Source organism: Hippocampus zosterae, chromosome 13, assembly GCF_025434085.1.
Source record: "Hippocampus zosterae strain Florida chromosome 13, ASM2543408v3, whole genome shotgun sequence".
Taxonomy (NCBI): Eukaryota; Metazoa; Chordata; class Actinopteri; order Syngnathiformes; family Syngnathidae; genus Hippocampus; species Hippocampus zosterae.
The window spans coordinates 19,879,261-19,896,614 of record NC_067463.1 but is presented as its reverse complement, the minus strand read 5'-3'; the positions used below and the strand labels follow the sequence as shown (position 1 = coordinate 19,896,614).

Genomic DNA, 17,354 nt, shown 5'->3' with positions numbered 1-17,354 from the left:
GGCGCTCTTTTGCCTTTTGCAGGACGAAGGACCCTGCTGGAAGGAGCTGCTGAGGATGAAAAGCGCCCACAAGCTGCTCTACGCGCTGGAGATCATCGAAGCGCTGGGGAAGCCCAACAGGCGCATCCACAGGGAGTCCACGGTCAGAGCGCAAGCGGACGTCGCCTCTTTTGCAGCGACGGGCCAACTCTGCGAGCTGAAATTGAAATTTGGACAGCGACCGCCATTTGGTTCATGTCCAGTCAAGTTTGGCTCTGGCTCGCCCCGCCCTCCCCAATGCTTTCTCTCGCTTTCTTTCCGGGTCACTTGTCCCTTCTCTCCTCGATTGCTGCTCTTCTGTTCTCGCTCTCATTCTTTTCTCATTTTTGTCCCTTTTTCTCTTTATTTCTCTTCCTCTCCCTGAGGCCCTGCTCACAGAAACACTTTTAGGAATACTGTAATTGGTTACTATGCTCGGATTGATAATTCCCCCCCCCCCCTTCCCTCCCACACTTGAGGGTTGAGGCATTGACACGTGTGTGTCTATGTGGGTTTTAGGGCAGCTACAGCGACTTGTACCCCGACTCTGACGACTCTAGCGAGGACCAGATTGAGAACAGCAAAAACTCGTGGAGCTGCAAGGTAATAAAAAAAAAAAAAACTAATCCCACTTGCGGCGATGACGGGAAGTCCAGCGTATTGCAAGCATGCCCTTTCTCTCCTTCTGCTTCCTCTCCTTCTTCCGCCTCCTCTTTTACTCTCCATCTTGCCCTTCTCTTATTCTGCCGCCACCCTTCTTTCTTCTTCCTCCTCATCTTTCTTTTTGTCCACCCGTTTCCTTGTATCCGGCATCCTTCCAGTTTGTTTCATCCGGCGGTCTGCAGCTGCTACTGGAGATCTTCAATTCTGCCATCCTTGAGCCCAAAGACCAGGAGTCCTGGACTGTGGTGAGCCATGACCAGGAAGTCTTTTCCCCTGTCTCTTGGCACGCACGCACTTCTGTACAATTGAACTTTCCGCCCACTGTGTCCAGTGGTTGCTGGACTGCCTGGCTTGCCTGCTGAAGCTTATTTGCCAGTTTGCCGTGGACCCGGCCGACCTGGACCTGGCCTACCACGACGTCTTCTCCTGGTCCGGTCTGGCCGACGGCCAACGCAAGCGGACCTGGCCGGGGAAGTCGCGCAAGTCCGCTGTGGAGCACGGCAAAAGTCTCCACATCCCCAGGCTCACGGAGGTGGCTGCCTGCGCACACACACAAGCATCCGTCCGACCATCCTCGCTTATCCCGGCTCGTTTTCCGTCTGTCTTGTTGCGCTTTTAGGTGTTCCTCAGCCTGGTCCAAGGAACCAGCCTGATCGAGCGGCTCATCACAGTGGCCTACACCTACGACAACCTGGCGCACAGGTGAGCCCGCGCTGCGTGTTCCACTCCGCCCCTGCGGGGGTCAGCGATGCGTGGACGCACCACTGAAAACTACCCTATGGCTAACTCGCATGGATTTACTTGTGCAAGAAATGTTCGTAGACTTTCTCCCTTTTGAGGAGGTATTCAAACGGCTCACAAAAAAGAAAAAGCACAAGATAGGAAATCCAGTGCTCCAGTTCTCGATGGAAATGATCATGAATATCGTATTGGGCAAGATTACCGACAAACCCCCTGCATAACCCGCCTCCCCTCCGTGTAGTAAAAGTGCTCCCGAAATCACCCCCTCTCTGTGTTTGAGTTTAATGAATGAATGAATCTCTTCATTGTCATTACACTTCCGTGCAACGAGACATCACTTAACAGGCACGCTCTGCACAAGAAACGTGAAAACAATGACGAACATGGGATACAGTGCAGAGGGCCTGTCGGTACTTGCTATGTAAAGCGCCCCGAGATCTTAGTTTAGAAAGGAAACCACTAGGGGGGAGAGGTTAAAAAAAACATGCTCGAACTGTACTCGTCTGAGGATAATTAGTCTTTAGTTTGCAAGTCAATTACCATTGCGTGCCCTTAAATCTTCCCCTTGTTGCCCTAAAATGGCAGGTTAGCAGTGTGTGTGCTCCTAGCGCCCCCCCCCCCCCCCCCCCCCCCGAAAATGCATCTCCTGACGACATGGATCTTTTTGTTGTTCCGCAGAGTTCTGAAGGCCCAGTCGGATCACCGGTCTCGGCACGAAGGTGAGCGCTGCTTGAATATTGGCAAATGAGGTTGGAGACGTTTTGGATGAATGCTCATCAACACGCGCGTTGTTTACGTCCGTCATCCGCATGGACTCGCGGTGCGTCCTCGCTTCGTTTGTCACTCAAGCTGCTGCGTGCGCGCCGTATGCGCAGTCCACCACAAACGATGGAACAGCTTTTGAAACGGTTTGGTTGGTAGAGGCTTTTTCTCATTCATTCATGAATGTTTAGTCGCGTGAATGCATCGCTTGTTTCTGCCACGCTGGTTGAGCGGACGCTCGTTAACGGCCGCCAGGAAGTTGGAAATAGGCCGCTGTCAGCATTTGTCCGTTTTGCGAGACCAGGTCTGGAGACCAGGTCCGGATCTCTCCGATGACCGTGGATGTCGGAAGTGTGCTTTGTAGACGTGGCGGTAGCCGTTTGTCGACGTAGCGCTAAGTGTTGTCCGCCGTGGCGGCAGCTGACTGGTGCGTGTGCGTGCGCCCAGTGACCCACTACTCCATGTGGCTGCTGGTGAGCTGGGCCCACTGCTCGTCGTCCGTCAAGTCCAGCCTGGCCGACAGCGAGCGTCTCCACGACTGGCTCAGGAAGCTCACCCTGCTTGTGCCCGAGGTGAGAGCGGCCCCGTCGTTCTGACCGGCTAACTTTGGTACCGGAGATCCTAAACTCAATTTGAGGTCACGTTCTGATTTAGGACATTTGGAATCATTGATTGTCGTTGTTTTCAGTCTCATGATTGCGCGGCATCTCAGTCCTGCGCCAGCTCGTCGCCGTTCAGCCGTGGTTTCTACGGCAACGTCATCTTTTTCTTTTCCTTTCAGGCGGCGGTGCGCCACGAGGCGTGTAACGGCCTCTACAAGCTCTCCCTTTCGGGCCTGGAAGGTGGCGAGTCCATCAACCGATCGTTCTTGCTGCTCGCCGCCTCCACGCTGCTCAAGTTTCTGCCCGACGCACAAGCCGTCAAACCTCTCAGGGTAACCCCGCCAAAATCAAATCAACTCACCCCCCCCCCGCAATATCATGCATGGCCATCATTGTTCTCGCCTCGGAGATTCAAATGGGGTGTCGTGCAAAAATTCCCACAATGGGCCAATATCAGCTAAAACGGGCGACGCCAAAGCACTACCTTAGGTCACTGTCCAAAGTACATTACGTCAACTGCGAGTGTGTTGATAGTCCAAAATATGGAGATCTCCAAACCTGGAGTCAATTCCAAGAAAGCGATGGCATTGTGGCTGTCAGCAGCCCCCAAATCACGTACGGGGTGGCCGCCGCCGGGCTTGAGATGTAGAAATGTTTTGACCGCGCCTGTGGAAAAGTCAAATGGCGTGCAAGTGGCCGAAGTTGCGGAATAACGTGCCTTCCGTTGTCCAGGTGGAGGACTACGAGGAGGAGCCGCCCCTCAGAAGCGGTTGCAAAGAATACTTTTGGCTGCTGTGCAAGCTCATCGACAACATCCACGTCAAAGACGCCACCCAGGTGGGACACACCCGGCCTGGCCAAATGAACAACTACTCCTTTTCTTGCATGCGAGGCCGTCGAGCTGGCCGCAACGCCACGCGCGGCGTGAAGGCCTATTTCAAAATAAACCACAGCTCACAGAAGACCAGATGGAAATTCTTGCCTTGCTGCGCTTTTACTTTGAAGTTGTTCTCAGCAGCGTGCGCTGGCGTGGCGACTGTAGGTTGGAGCTTTTCATTTTTCATTGTGGTCACAAGCTGTTGCCGTTTATACGCGACATCATCTCAAGATCAACCTCAAACGCTAATCAAGGGCGCTCCAAAAACTTAAATGACGCCGACATTGACATACGACACCTTTTGGTCGTCTTAGCGTCTCGCCGCTAAGCGAGTGGCCCTTAACAGCTGGCAAAATGGTAGAGCCTTTTTTGCTGGCTTCATTTATTTGGGGGAAGGGGAGGGGGTCGTTTTATTATTCTTTTTTTAAATTATTTTTTTGCCATATAGAAGGTGTTCTTTTGATGGCAGTTTTTTTTTGGGGGGGGGGGTACAGTCAAACCTCGGTTTTCGAACGTCTCTGTTCTCGACCAATTCGGTTTTCAACCAAAAATTTTCATTTTTTATGCCTCGGATGACAAACAAATTTCGGTTCTCGAACAAACTGAGCGCACTTGAATGCACCACTTGACTCCTCAACTTCCTCACACGACGAAGTGACACTTCCTTGTGTTGCTTTCCATTGTGAGCAGACGTGCTCAATAGACGTTTTATTTATTTTTTTAAGCGTGTGGTTTCAGTTTTCGAACAGCCTTCTGGAACAGATTATGGACGAAAACCGAGGTATGACTGTCTCGCTGTTTTTTTGTGTGGGAGACAGTTTTGGGAGGTGAGTTTGAAGGTTTTTTCGATATACAGTATGTGAGGATTTGTTTTCTCTTTTTCTCGAGTTGCACGGGTGAAGTTTTACAAAAATTACCTCGGGCCGAATGTTTCCCGTTCACAGCCATGCCCGCACACCCGCACAATAGCCGTTTTGTTGCCGCTGGCTAGCGTTGTTGGTGTGTTTGAACTCACGTCAGGTCTCTTCCCCTCTGTCGCTGGCGGGCTCGGTGCAGACCACCCTGCTGGACCTGGACGCCCTGACGCGACACCTGGCAGACTGCATACGAAGGTGGGCCCCCCCACACACGCGTCTTAAATCGCCTTTTACTCTAGAATGGAGTGGAAGTAGAATTGTTGTATTTTTTTGGTAATACAATTGATTGCTTCATTCATTCAAATACTGCCGGATTAGACTATGATTAAAATCATGGTTAGTAGCACCCCTAAACATTAGTCCACAGTGAAAGAAATGATCCTTTCGAGTAGTCGCCATCGTGAAAAAAAACCCAACAGATCTTATGAGCTACCTGTTGAAGCGAGCGAGCGAACGTACGTCAGGCTTTGCTTGTGGCACAGCCGCGAGATGCTGGACCAGCGGGACGGCAGCATCGAGGACGACGGCCTGACGGGTCTGCTGCGGCTGGCGACCAGCGTCCTCAAGCACAAGCCGCCGTTCAAGTTCTCGCGCGAGGGCCAGGACTTCCTGCGGGACGTGCACAACCTCCTCTTCCTGCTGCCCAGCCTGGCCGACCGCGCGCAGCCCAAGTGCAAGTCGCACGCCGCCCGCGCCGCCGCCTACGACCTGCTGGTGGAGACGGTCAAGGGCTCGGCCGACAACTACCGCCTGCTGCACAACTGGGTCATGTCGCAACACATGCAGGGTGAGTGCGCGCCCATGCCTAATACTGACACAACGAAATGGGGAGGGCGGGGGGGCATTTTAAATACCGGTACATCTGACCATTTTTTTGGGGGGGGGGGGCTCAGATATTTTTATTTCCCTGAACAACAATCTGTTTTAACTCATTCACTTCCAAAGACGTTTTTAAACGTCCTTTCAGACTTGGTCCAGAATTGGCCGGTACTGAATGAGTGAATGTTTTTGCTTTAATACAATCTGGTTTTCACAGATTTTGCCGCAAATATCCCATTGTTAATTGGTGATTCGGTTTTGTTCCCTCTAAATCAATAAATAAATAGCCATGACTTGTATTTGAAAGAAAATTGAATGAGCGCATTTGATTGTCGGTCCCCGGCGCGTCTGCTCTCAGCCTCGCACGCGCCGTACAAGTGGGACTACTGGCCTCACGACGACGTGCGCGCCGAATGTCGCTTCGTGGGCCTTACCAACCTGGGCGCCACCTGCTACCTGGCCTCCACCATCCAGCAGCTCTACATGATCCCCGAAGCCCGCCAGGCCATCTTCACCGCCAAGGTGGGCCCCCCTCCCTCCCCGCCGCTCCTCATCGGCGTGAGGAGTTGAAGTTTCGATTGCAGCCTCTCGCTCTTTGTGTGTGCAGTACGCCGAGGATATCAAACACAAGACGACGCTGCTGGAGCTGCAGAAGATGTTCACCTACCTGATGGTGAGGGTGTGAAGGTGGCAAATGGCCCAATTGATTTTCTTGCGCCATCACCATCACCTGCTCCGGTGCCGTTTGGTGACCTGCCCCCGTTGGCTGCGCGTGCAGGAGAGCGAGAGGAAAGCGTACAACCCGAGGCCCTTCTGCAAGACGTACACCATGGACAAGCAGCCGCTCAACACGGGAGAGCAGAAGGACATGACCGAGTTCTTCACCGACCTGATCACCAAGATCGAGGAGATGTCGCACGAGCTGGTAACGCCGCCGCCTCCGCACCTCTGTGCCCTTTTCTTCTCTTTGGTCCTCCATTTTTCTTTTCTCCTCCTCCCGCGAGCCCCCTTCCTTGACGGCCCCATCCCATTCTCTTCCACCACGTCCTTCTCCTCCGTCTTCTTTCTGCTTCTTATTCGCCAACTTCCCGTCATCCTCCCACATACGCGCGGCTCAGTGGTTGACCTTTTGCCCCCGCGAATGTTTTCACAGAAGAACACGGTGAAGACTCTGTTTGGAGGCGTCATCACCAACAACGTCGTATCTCTGGTGAGTCGGACGGCACCGTCGACACCCGAATATTTCCCGGCCGACCCCCAAACGCCTTCGTCCGCATTCCTTCCCGAATGTCAGTGCGTCGCCGTTTTGCGCTGCCCGCAGGACTGCGACCACGTGAGCCAGACGGCCGAGGAGTTCTACACGGTTAGATGTCAGGTGGCCGACATGAAGAACATCTACGTGAGCGCGCCCGCCGCCGTCCGCGCGCAAGCTGCCCGCGCCGCTGGTGCACGCATGGTCACGTTGCCCATCTTGCGCTCAGGAGTCTCTGGACGAGGTGACCATCAAGGACACGCTGGAGGGCGACAACATGTACACGTGCTCGCACTGCGGGAAGAAGGTCCGTGCAGAGAAAAGGTCAGCACGCTCGTCTTCAATGGGACACAGCAATTGCTTGGTGGGGGGGCACATTGTGTGCACGTGGCTGGATCTAGTGTCTCAGATGTTACCAAAGGAGTGCCGCAGGGCTCAATCCCGTCACCCATTTCGTACTCGGTTTGCATCGACAGCCTCTGAGCTCATGTGTCAAACATGGTTATTTAAAACCGTTCATCCTCACTCATTCAAACCTCTGACAAGCTGATTTAAAGTCGTATGTCCAGACTTGTCTCAATTGCTTTTAAACACCCAAGACAAAACCGATGGTCTTCTCAAATGAATATACCAACACGAGTAACTCAGCAAGGAAGTCCAAGGAGCTTCCTTTCAAAGCACACGTCTCAAGCTCCCGGCGAAGCTCGGCTTCGACTATTAAGATGAATCTCATTTCCCACATTGAGCCAGTCAATTCCACCGAGGCGCCGTACAGTCTTTAAATGCGATGTCAAACGCATTTTCCCTGAACCGAGAGCCAGTCTGTCTTTCGCCACCAGTGATGACCGAGGCCCGGGCAGAGCCAGGGCGTTGTGCTTAGACAAGCGGCTGCTGCCCTTTGGAAGTAGCGCTCATGGTGTGTGTGTGGGTGGGGGGGGGGTGCGTCAGTCCGTGCGTGCCGGGGTAATGTAAGTGAGCCACATCGTAACATAAATAGTGGAGTTTAGGAAGTGTGTGTGTGCCTGCGTGCGCTCAGGGCGTGTTTCAAGAAGCTTCCGGGCATCCTGAGCTTCAACACCATGCGCTACACCTTCAACATGGTCACCATGATGAAGGAGAAAGTCAACACGCACTTCTCTTTCCCGCTCCGCCTCGACATGACGCCCTACACGGAACGCTTCCTCATGGCCAAGGGGGAGCGCAAAGAAGGTGCGTGCGGGCCTTTGATATTAAATTTGCATGGGTGCTGTTGCATGACCTTTCTAGGATTGTGCGTGCGCGCGCGTGTGTGTTTTGATGTCTTTTGTGTCGTGTGACGCCCTATCCAAGGTGAATCCAAGCCCTCCGAGAGTTCCGAGTACGACCTGATCGGCGTGACGGTGCACACGGGCACTGCGGACGGCGGCCATTACTATAGCTTCATCCGCGACATCGTCAACCCTCACGCGTACAAGAACAACAAGTGGTGAGGACGGCGCCGCGGGCGCTCTCACTTGCGCGCTCGGCACGGTTTGAAAATTGGTGTCTGCACAGGTACTTGTTCAACGACGCCGAGGTGAAGCCCTTTGACTCGGCACAGCTGGCGTCCGAGTGCTTCGGCGGAGAGATGACGGTAAGAGCGGCGAGGCGTGCCGGCGCCATTTTGGATGTGGCGATTTGGCCAAGCTAATTGGCTTGTCGTATGGTTTATTGCTGGCACGTCGCTGTTTTTTTTTTTTTTTTTCGAATTATCAGAATGAATGAGAGCCATTAACGCCATTGCTTGAAAACGTTTCACTTTCACCCCGTTTTGTCGACTTTTCCGAAGTTTTTATATCCTTTTTAATTTTTCTCATCTCGCAGACCAAAACGTACGACTCGGTCACCGACAAGTTCATGGACTTCTCCTTCGAGAAGGTGAGGGGGAGCGGCTTTGTGCCCGCCTGCGGCTCCGCTGTGTCATCGTGAAGGTGACGCGGCGCGTGTGTTTTTGCGTTAGACGCATAGCGCCTACATGTTGTTCTACAAGCGCGTGGAGCTTCAGGAGGACAATGCCAAGGAGTTCACCTTTGACGTTTCGCCGGACCTGCTGGAGGTACGCCTCTTTGCGCGCATCTCTCTGGCTGGGCCCAGCCTCCTTTGTGGATCTTATTTCTCTCTCTCTCTCTCTCAGTGGATCTGGCACGACAACATGCAGTTCCTCCAGGACAAGAACATATTTGAGCACACCTACTTTGGGTCAGTGTTGACAGCAGCGTAGCGGTACTGATGATCATGTGTGCGTGTGCTCTGTCATGATGTTTGGTTGTTGCGCTGCAGCTTCATGTGGCACTTGTGCAGCAGCATCCCCGGGACGCTGCCCGACCCCAAAGCCATCTCCCTCATGACGGCAAAGGTAACGCGTGCGCGCGCGCAAGTCGTGACCCGAGTCGCTCGGCGCTGACGTCGGCCTCTGCGTTTGTTTTTCCAGCTCAGTACTTCGTTCGTCCTGGAGACTTTCATTCATTCGAAGGAAAAGGTGATTGAACACCTACGACACTTCACAACGCAAAGCAAAATCATCCTCCGAATGAGCGCACTTTCTGTTCACTCATTCACTCCCAAAGACGTTTTAAGCGTCTTTTCAGACTTGGTCCAAAATTGGCTAGTACTGACCCATGCCGGCAATCGGTCTCTGTGCCAGTACCGCCCTTGACCGCACAAAAATGGAGGACCGGTCTCGCTCCAAACAAAAGTGCATCTCTCATTTGGAGGTTTAGACACCAATACTGAAGATGATCTCCAAATATTGGGGCTCCTTAACTACTAATGATTGATCTCGTGATCAGAGGCGGGGGTCGTTTGGCTCCATCTCTGCCGCACGCATTCAATTGGCAAGTTGACGCGAGTGCTCTTGTGTTGCGTGTGTCACCAGCCCACCATGCTGCAGTGGATCGAACTTCTCACCAAGCAGTTTAACAACAGCCAGGCAGCCTGCGAGGTGAGCGCACACGCCTGCACGCAGTAGTTGTTGTGTACACTTCCTGATGATGATGATGATACCCCCCCCCCCAGTGGTTTTTGGACCGGATGGCAGACGACAACTGGTGGCCCATGCAGATCCTCATCAAGTGTCCCAATCAGATCGTCAGACAGGTAACGTCACCATCTTGTTGTCGTCCCGACCTGTTGTCCTGAGCGCTTTGTTGTCGCGCTCAGATGTTCCAGCGGTTGTGCATCCACGTCATCCAGAGGCTGCGTCCGGTCCACGCCCACCTTTACCTGCAGCCCGGCATGGAGGACGGGTACGTTCTCTTTATCACCATTGCGACGCCCCCTGCAGGTTGGAGGTGGTCAGTGACTGACTCAAATGGGGGGAGGGTTGTGGGACAACGGAATGACAAGGAAAAGGCCCTGCTTGCTTCATGAAACAAATACTGTAATCCTACTTGCGTTGGGGGGGGTTCAAAGGTGGGTTGCTTTTTATTTTTATATCGGTTATACTGCTCATCATTTTTTGTTTTCCCCAGAATACAAGGCATAACATTAATTAATTAATTCCGCAGGTCCGACGACATGGACGGCTCGGTGGAGGACATCGGCAGCCGCTCGTGCGTGACTCGCTTCGTAAAGACGCTGCTGTCTATCATGGAGCACGGCGTCAAGCCGCACAGCAAACACCTCACGGAGTACTTTGCCTTCCTCTACGAGTTTGCCAAGATGGGAGAGGAGGAGGTCAGTGCCTCAATATTGTCATGCGGTCCTCGTTGGTTATCGTCTATTTAAAAAAGAAAAAACACACAACAGTGATTGATGATTCAGTTGTTTTCCTTTGTAGTCATCATTGCAGCTGAGTCTCGTGTTTTGTTTTTGTGCAGAGTCAGTTCCTGCTGTCGTTGCAAGCCATCTCCATCATGGTGCACTTCTACATGGGGACCAAAGGACCAGAGAATGTCAGTTGCAGATTGTCTCTTTTGCGGGCGCAACAAGAGACGAGACGCTCACCTCCCTTCGCTTCGCCTCAGACGCAGGTGGAGGTTCTGTCGGAGGAGGAGGGCGAGGAGGAGGACGAAGAGGAGGACATCTTGTCCCTGGCCGAGGAGAAGTATCGTCCGGCCGCTCTGGAGAAGATGATCGCCCTCATCGCGCTCCTGGTGGAGCAGTCGCGCTCGGAGAGGTGTGTGAGAAAAAGTCGTCTTCTCGAAAAACGGGGCCAAACATTAATCCCGCTTTTGTCCGCAGACACCTGACGCTGTCCCAGAGCGACATGGCGGCGCTGACAAGCGGCAAAGGTTTCCCCTTCCTCTTCCAGCACATCCGGGACGGCATCAACATCCGGCAGACGTGCAATCTCATCTTCAGCCTCAGTCGCTACAACAACCGCCTGGCCGAGCATGTACGCCCTCCCCCCACCTTTATTATTATTATTATATATATATTTTTTTTTAATATATAAAATTGAGTTGATATGCTCCCCGGCCGACTCTTGCGGTTGCAGATCGTGTCCATGCTCTTCACCTCCATTGCCAAGCTGACGCCCGAGGTGAGGGCTTTTCGCTCATCTTGGCTCTCGCCCGCCGCACAAATCCGCCGTTGTCACGTTTGAGTCCGTCACTTTGGAACGGGAAGGACACGGCGGTCCGTCTCGAAAGGGCCGCCGCCTTTCCACTTGCTTTTCTGCGACCTTTGCTGTGTGTTTTCACTTCAGGCTGCCAATCCGTTCTTCAAGCTGCTCACCATGCTGATGGAGTTTGTGGGCGGCCCCCCGGGGATGCCCTCCTTTGCCACGTACATCCTGCAGAGGATCTGGGAGGTAAACGCCACATGCAAAAGGATTCGGCCCTTCTTGAATCATTTACATACATTTCACATGTTGATTTGTCCGTGCCCCCCCCCCCCCCCCCCAATCCTTGTAAGAATGTTCAAGGGGGCTAATACTTTTGCAATCTACTGTGTAACCTAAGTCGGCTGTCATGTTTTTATTTTCTGGATCCGATCAACGATGTCATTGAACCGCCGGATTATGACCTGACAGCTGACCACCAAATATCGGCCCACCTAATCAATCAGTCGAGTAGAAATTGGAATAGAGTAGAACGCAAATGCTTTTTGCAACTCGCAAGTTAGTCCAAGAGAAGAAAATGGACGACTTTTTACTTTTTTTTAATACTTTTTATTGTATATTGCCTTTTTTTTTTTCTCGTTGTTTGAGCAGGTTTTACCTCATTCAGTACCAGCCAATTCTAGGATAAGTCTGAAAAGACGTTTAAGAACGTTTTTGGGAGTGAATGAGTTTTAATAGGATTTTTTTTGTCCCAAAAACAATTTTAAAAAATACATATAAAATCAAAATTTGAAAATATGGAGTAATTGTTGAGTGCATGTAAAAAAATTTTTTTTTTAAACTAAACAAATATTGTGTACCGGGGCATAGTAAAATTTGACTCTCCTCCTTGTCTCCTGCCAATTCAAATCCAATTCCCAATGAACCGCCGCCGATCGCTCCCCTCCGTGTACGAGAGAAAGAAAAGGACATCCAAATGCAAGTCGCTGACGCTTTGCTCCTTTTTCAGGTGATTGAGTACAACCCGTCTCAGTGCCTGGACTGGCTGGCGGGGCAGACCCCTCGCAACAAGCTGGCCCACAGCTGGGTTCTGCAGAACATGGAGAACTGGGTGGAACGCTTCCTGCTGGCCCACAACTACCCTCGCGTGCGCACCTGTACGTTCCGATGGCGGCAAAAGGCGGCGTTGGCGGGGCCCCTTCTTTGACCGGCGTTTGTTTCCACAGCGGCGGCCTACCTGCTGGTGTCGCTGATCCCCAGCAGCTCCTTCCGCCAGATGTTCCGATCCACGCGCTCGTTGCACCTGCCCACGCGCGAGCTGCCGCTGCCGCCCGACACCACGGCCGTGCTGCACCAGGTGTACAACCTGCTGCTGGGCCTGTTGGGCCGCGCCAAGCTCTACGTGGACGCCGGCGTGCACGGCACCACCAAGCTGGTGCAGTACTTCAGCTTTATGACCTACTGCCTCATCTCCAAGACCGAGAAGCTCATGTTCTCCCTCTACTTCATGGACCTGTGGAACCTGTTCCAGGTATCGTAACGGGACGCGCGCCGTGCAACCCTTTCGGCCCCATTCGAATGGCCGCACCCCAAATCGGGCGCCAATGTCGATCGAGACATCCGTCCGTGTCGGAGCCGCTGCTCCTCAGCGGGGCGCTCCCTCGAGTGGTCGCCAGCCGATCGCGGGGCCGCGCACATCGACCATGCGCGCTCGCCTCGGGACAATTGAGAGTGTTCCGTTTGCCTACCGTGCATGTTTTGGGAATGTGGGAGGAAACACGAGTACCAGGGGGAAAAAAAAAACAAAAACTCCACGCAGGGCGGCTGGAGCCTGGAATCGAACTATGCGCCTCTGCACTGTGAGGCCTTTTTTTGTAACACGATTCCCCACAAAGTCTCACGGATCTGTGTCGCCAATTTAACGGGAGGGGGCAGGCACCCGTTTTCAGGCCAATTTGAACGTAGCGAATAGCCCCCCGATGCCATTTTGAGCATTCCATCCTAACAGGATGCATCAAAGGATCCGCGGCCCCGAATTAACTGGGGCGCGTTGTCGTTTCGTCCCGGAAGCACACGGGCGTCATCTTGCTGTTGATCGCACCGCACGTCCGCACGTCTTTGAGCAAAGCTCAACACTGCCCCCGGCATATTGTGGCCGCAGGTGGTATGACGTCAAGAGCTCGCCACCTCGAAATGCCGACTCTCACGTACGCCGTAAAAAAAAAAATAACACGGATGGCCTCAAAATGCGTCGGCGGTGAAAGTTGACGCGCGCGGGCGTCTTGTTTTGCGGCAGCCCAAGCTCTCGGAGCCGGCCATCGCCACCAACCACAACAAGCAGGCGCTGCTCTCCTTCTGGTACAACGTGTGCGTGGACTGCAGCGAGAACGTGCGGCTGGTGGTGCAGAACCCGGCTGTGACCAAGAACATCGCCTTCAACTACATCCTGGCCGACCACGACGACCAGGAGGTGGTGCTCTTCAACCGCGGCATGCTGCCCGCCTACTACGGCATCCTGCGCATGTGCTGCGACCAGTCGCCCGCCTTCACCCGCCAGCTGGCCTCGCACCAGAACATCCAGTGGGCCTTCAAGAACCTGACGCCGCACGCCAGCCAGTACCCCAGGGTACGCTCGCCCCGTCGCCGGCGGCCACCGCCACTGCCGAGATTTCACGCGCGGCCCCGCCCGCCCCGCAGGCGGTGGAGGAGCTCTTCAACCTGATGCAGCTCTTCGTGGCGCGGCGAGCCGACATGCGGGAGGACGAGCTGGAGGACGTCAAGCAGTTCAAGAAGACCACCATCGGCTGCTACCTGAGATGTCTGGACGGCCGCTCGTGCTGGACCACCCTCATCAGGTCTCGCCTTGAATCTGCGCGCGTCACATTTCGTGTCTGTCTCGTGTGGGCCGTCCCACCTGTTAGCCGGCGGTGGATAAGATACCTCAACCCCATCCCCCGGTGTAGTCGCCAATACCCAAGGGCTGATGCCGCTCGTACTTTTGATGAATACAAGCCCCTCCCAATAAAGCGTTCCCTCGTTCGTGAGCGTTGCGTTCCCCCAACTACCCATTCATGTCGACTAAGTGGAGGTCTGCCTCGCACCGTCTCCGATAGATTTGGTCGAATTTGTCGACCCCAAATTGCTACGAAGGAATTCAAAAAGAAAATACTCGAGCGATGAGGCCACCTCCGCTCGTCGTCCTGGCGAGTCGAGGCAGCCGCGGCGGCGCTCGCTCATCTGCAAGCGTTTGTGACGTTTGTTTCAGTGCCTTCCGGGTCCTGCTGGAGAACGACGAGGACCGACTACTGGTGGTGTTCAACCGAGGGCTGGTCCTCATGACGGAGGTAAGGGACGGAAAGGGGGGGGGCATTGCGGGGAGGGCGGGCCACTCACGCCGCCGTCTCGTCCGTTTGCCCACCACGCAGTCGTTCGGGACGCTGCACATGATGTACCACGAGGCCACCGCCTGCCACGTCACCGGCGACCTGGTGGAGCTGCTCTCCATTTTCCTGTCGGTGCTCAAGGCCACCAGGCCCTACCTGCAGCGCAAGGGTAAGCCGCCTCCTCCCACTCGCCCCACCCCACGGAGCCTCGCCTGAGCTCAAGGGCCAACCGCTATCCCCGTAACCAATCGCGGCTCTTGCATTCCTCCGGCAAGAACGTCCGCGAGTCCTCCTTGGAGTGCCCCCTGCTGGCTAAGGCGTGCACACCGGAAGGAGCGCCACGATGCCAAACAAAACCAATGGCACTGACAAAAGCCAATAAGAGACGGACGGGATGAGCCACTGTGGGCTTTTTTTCTTCCCAATGTCCCAACCACGTTCACTTTTTTTTTTTTTTTCCTCTCCCTCCTCCTCCTACCTGCACATTTCTTGACCAATTGCACCATTCCAACGTGAGTTGTGTTCTCACCAATCCCCATGAGCAAAAGACCAAAATGTCTTTTTGGAACTCGTCCAGCTCATGGTGTGCCTGATTGCACCATTTTGCGTTCAGCCTTTCAACCAAAAAAAAAAAAAAAAACACAAGGCACCTCTGGCTACGCCTTGCTAGTTTCCCCAATGTAGGGAATGTCATTTATCCATCACAGCCCCCCCCCCCCCCCACCCTCTTACGGTCCAATTTTCTACAGAGAGAGAACCACGCTGATGTTTTTTTGTTGTTGTTTGCCTGCACAGACGTGAAGCAGGCTCTGATCCAGTGGCAGGAGAGAATCGACTTTGCCCACAAACTCCTCACGCTGCTCAACTCGTACAGCCCGCCCGAGCTTCGCAACGCGTGCCTGGGTAAGCGGCGCCGCCCCGTCCACCCTTGCCCCCCCGACTTTTGATGGAGGTATTTGTCCCGTCGTCGCCTCGCTCGCGGCAGACACGCTGAAGGAGCTGCTGCTGCTCAGCCCGCACGACTTCCTGCACACGCTGGTGCCCTTCCTGCAGCACAACCACTTCACGTACCATCACGGCAACATTCCCAGTGAGTGCGGCGCTCCGCTGCCCCCGCCGCCGCCGCCGCCGCCCCCGGCGACTGCGCCGCTTCCACGTCCTTGTGCCCGCAGTGTCGCTGGGGCCGTACCTGCCCTGCCGAGAGAACCCGAAGCTGCTGGGGGGGGCCAAGAGCAACGTCCGCCCCCCGAGGCCCGAACTCAACATGTGCCTGCTGCCTTCCATGGTGGAGAGCGCAAAGGTCAGGCGGGAGGAGGCGGCGCCGGCCGTCTTTTCTCTTTTATTTTGAAAGGGCCGCTCGCTCAATGGTCTTGTTTTTTCTTTGTTTTGCTTTGTGCGTCTTTTTCTCGCTTTCTTTTCTCTTTGTGTCATTTTACTTTTGCGCGCGTGCTCTCGTGTGTCTATGCGTGTTGTGCCATTGCGTTTCTGCGTGTGTGCTTTTGTCGGCTGCGCAGGGCAAAGACGAGGGATACGACCGCATGCTGCTGGACTACTTCCTGTCGTACCAGCAGTTCATTCACCTGGTGTGTCGCGTGGCCATCAACTGTGAGAAGTTCAGCGACACGCTGGTCAAGCTGAGTGCGTGTCTTCCGATCGCCGCACCGGGGGAAGGAGGGGGCCCACCCGCCCAGCTCACTTTTCCTTTGTCCCGCCAGGTGTGCTGATGGCGTACGAAGGACTCCCTCTGCACCTCGCCCTCTTCCCCAAACTGTGGACCGAACTGTGCCAGTCGCAGGTTCGAACCGCCATCGAGCGCCCCGCCCCCAAGCCCCACCAAAAAAAAAAAAAAAAACGCGCGGTGTGTGCCTGCGTGTTTCAGTCGCTGCTGTCCAAGACCTGCGTGAAGCTGCTGTGCGACGACCCGACCTTCAGCGAGTACATCAAGTGCATCCTGATGGACGAGCGCAGCTTCCTCAACAACAACGCCGCCTACGCCTTCCTCACGTGCTTCCTCCATAAGGTAGGCATGCGCTCGCTCCGCCCCCGCCAAAACGGAGCCGAATTCCAGCCGCCGGATATATTATCAACTGGCAAAGATGAAAACAAAGGACCGTTTTGCACTCGTTCTAATTTTATAAAGAGTTTCTGTGAGAGTTTTTTTCCTCCTCTCTCTTGCGTTTTCACGACTTTCTGTCGACCATAATGACCTTGGTTCAAAGGCGCGACTGGCGTGTTGCGCGCGTGTGTCCAGGTGCAAGTGTTGTCGGGCGCCAGCTGCTGCAGCCTGGCGGGCGCGTTGGCGGCCAGCGTGCTGAATCAGCACGGCGCCCTGCGGCCCGAGCTCGCGTCTGATTGGCCGCAGCTCAGCAGCATCGCCGCCCTGCTCAACGCGGTACGTCGTGCGGAGCCGCGCACCCGTCCGCCTCCAACCCCCGTGTCGCCCGACGTGCCTTGCGTTGTCGTTCCAGGACCTACGGGCCTTGACGCTGTTGCTGTCGGTGCAGTCGCCCCCGACCCTCGATCCCGCCCTGGGCCCCGCCCTCCAAGAGCTGATGGTCCGATGCCGCCTCTGTGCGCAGCGCCGCGACGCCCTGGCAGCGGACGCGCACCGCCACCGCCAAGACGACGGTAGGCGATCTGTCGAGTGGAACCACGGCGCGCCTTAGTCGGTTGCCGCCGTCCTCTCTCGTGCCCCAGACGTTCTCACGGAGACGACAGTCTGACGGGCATATTTATTTTGTGGCTCCTCCCATATCACTGCAACTCGGAGAGTTGTGTGCCTTTGACCTGCGTTGCAC

The 17,354-nt window shown here is 54.7% G+C and overlaps 1 protein-coding gene across 7 annotated transcripts in view; it reads left to right on the top strand.

Annotated features, from left to right (window-relative positions):
- usp34 (ubiquitin specific peptidase 34) overlaps window positions 1-17,354 on the top strand; it is a 34,384-nt gene that overhangs the window by 15,789 nt on the left and 1,241 nt on the right. For 4 of the 7 annotated variants that reach the window (XM_052083737.1, XM_052083735.1, XM_052083734.1 and 1 more), the window contains exons 31-78: window positions 23-142; window positions 538-621; window positions 840-926; window positions 1,013-1,213; window positions 1,301-1,383; window positions 2,101-2,141; window positions 2,632-2,756; window positions 2,966-3,118; window positions 3,519-3,623; window positions 4,684-4,775; window positions 5,063-5,367; window positions 5,758-5,921; window positions 6,007-6,072; window positions 6,178-6,324; window positions 6,553-6,609; window positions 6,721-6,798; window positions 6,881-6,975; window positions 7,688-7,860; window positions 7,981-8,116; window positions 8,185-8,263; window positions 8,494-8,547; window positions 8,630-8,725; window positions 8,804-8,868; window positions 8,950-9,025; window positions 9,101-9,148; window positions 9,545-9,610; window positions 9,685-9,765; window positions 9,829-9,914; window positions 10,176-10,344; window positions 10,488-10,562; window positions 10,635-10,786; window positions 10,852-11,005; window positions 11,108-11,152; window positions 11,318-11,422; window positions 12,183-12,330; window positions 12,400-12,704; window positions 13,470-13,799; window positions 13,871-14,028; window positions 14,439-14,517; window positions 14,599-14,725; window positions 15,352-15,459; window positions 15,542-15,646; window positions 15,729-15,856; window positions 16,071-16,194; window positions 16,272-16,351; window positions 16,436-16,576; window positions 16,808-16,948; window positions 17,025-17,184. In XM_052083737.1, coding sequence (XP_051939697.1) covers window positions 23-142; window positions 538-621; window positions 840-926; window positions 1,013-1,213; window positions 1,301-1,383; window positions 2,101-2,141; window positions 2,632-2,756; window positions 2,966-3,118; window positions 3,519-3,623; window positions 4,684-4,775; window positions 5,063-5,367; window positions 5,758-5,921; window positions 6,007-6,072; window positions 6,178-6,324; window positions 6,553-6,609; window positions 6,721-6,798; window positions 6,881-6,975; window positions 7,688-7,860; window positions 7,981-8,116; window positions 8,185-8,263; window positions 8,494-8,547; window positions 8,630-8,725; window positions 8,804-8,868; window positions 8,950-9,025; window positions 9,101-9,148; window positions 9,545-9,610; window positions 9,685-9,765; window positions 9,829-9,914; window positions 10,176-10,344; window positions 10,488-10,562; window positions 10,635-10,786; window positions 10,852-11,005; window positions 11,108-11,152; window positions 11,318-11,422; window positions 12,183-12,330; window positions 12,400-12,704; window positions 13,470-13,799; window positions 13,871-14,028; window positions 14,439-14,517; window positions 14,599-14,725; window positions 15,352-15,459; window positions 15,542-15,646; window positions 15,729-15,856; window positions 16,071-16,194; window positions 16,272-16,351; window positions 16,436-16,576; window positions 16,808-16,948; window positions 17,025-17,184 — 5,797 coding nt within the window. The remainder of the gene's footprint in view (window positions 1-22; window positions 143-537; window positions 622-839; window positions 927-1,012; window positions 1,214-1,300; window positions 1,384-2,100; window positions 2,142-2,631; window positions 2,757-2,965; window positions 3,119-3,518; window positions 3,624-4,683; window positions 4,776-5,062; window positions 5,368-5,757; window positions 5,922-6,006; window positions 6,073-6,177; window positions 6,325-6,552; window positions 6,610-6,720; window positions 6,799-6,880; window positions 6,976-7,687; window positions 7,861-7,980; window positions 8,117-8,184; window positions 8,264-8,493; window positions 8,548-8,629; window positions 8,726-8,803; window positions 8,869-8,949; window positions 9,026-9,100; window positions 9,149-9,544; window positions 9,611-9,684; window positions 9,766-9,828; window positions 9,915-10,175; window positions 10,345-10,487; window positions 10,563-10,634; window positions 10,787-10,851; window positions 11,006-11,107; window positions 11,153-11,317; window positions 11,423-12,182; window positions 12,331-12,399; window positions 12,705-13,469; window positions 13,800-13,870; window positions 14,029-14,438; window positions 14,518-14,598; window positions 14,726-15,351; window positions 15,460-15,541; window positions 15,647-15,728; window positions 15,857-16,070; window positions 16,195-16,271; window positions 16,352-16,435; window positions 16,577-16,807; window positions 16,949-17,024; window positions 17,185-17,354) is intronic. The other 3 variants (XM_052083739.1, XM_052083738.1, XM_052083736.1) reach the window with 2 other exon arrangements.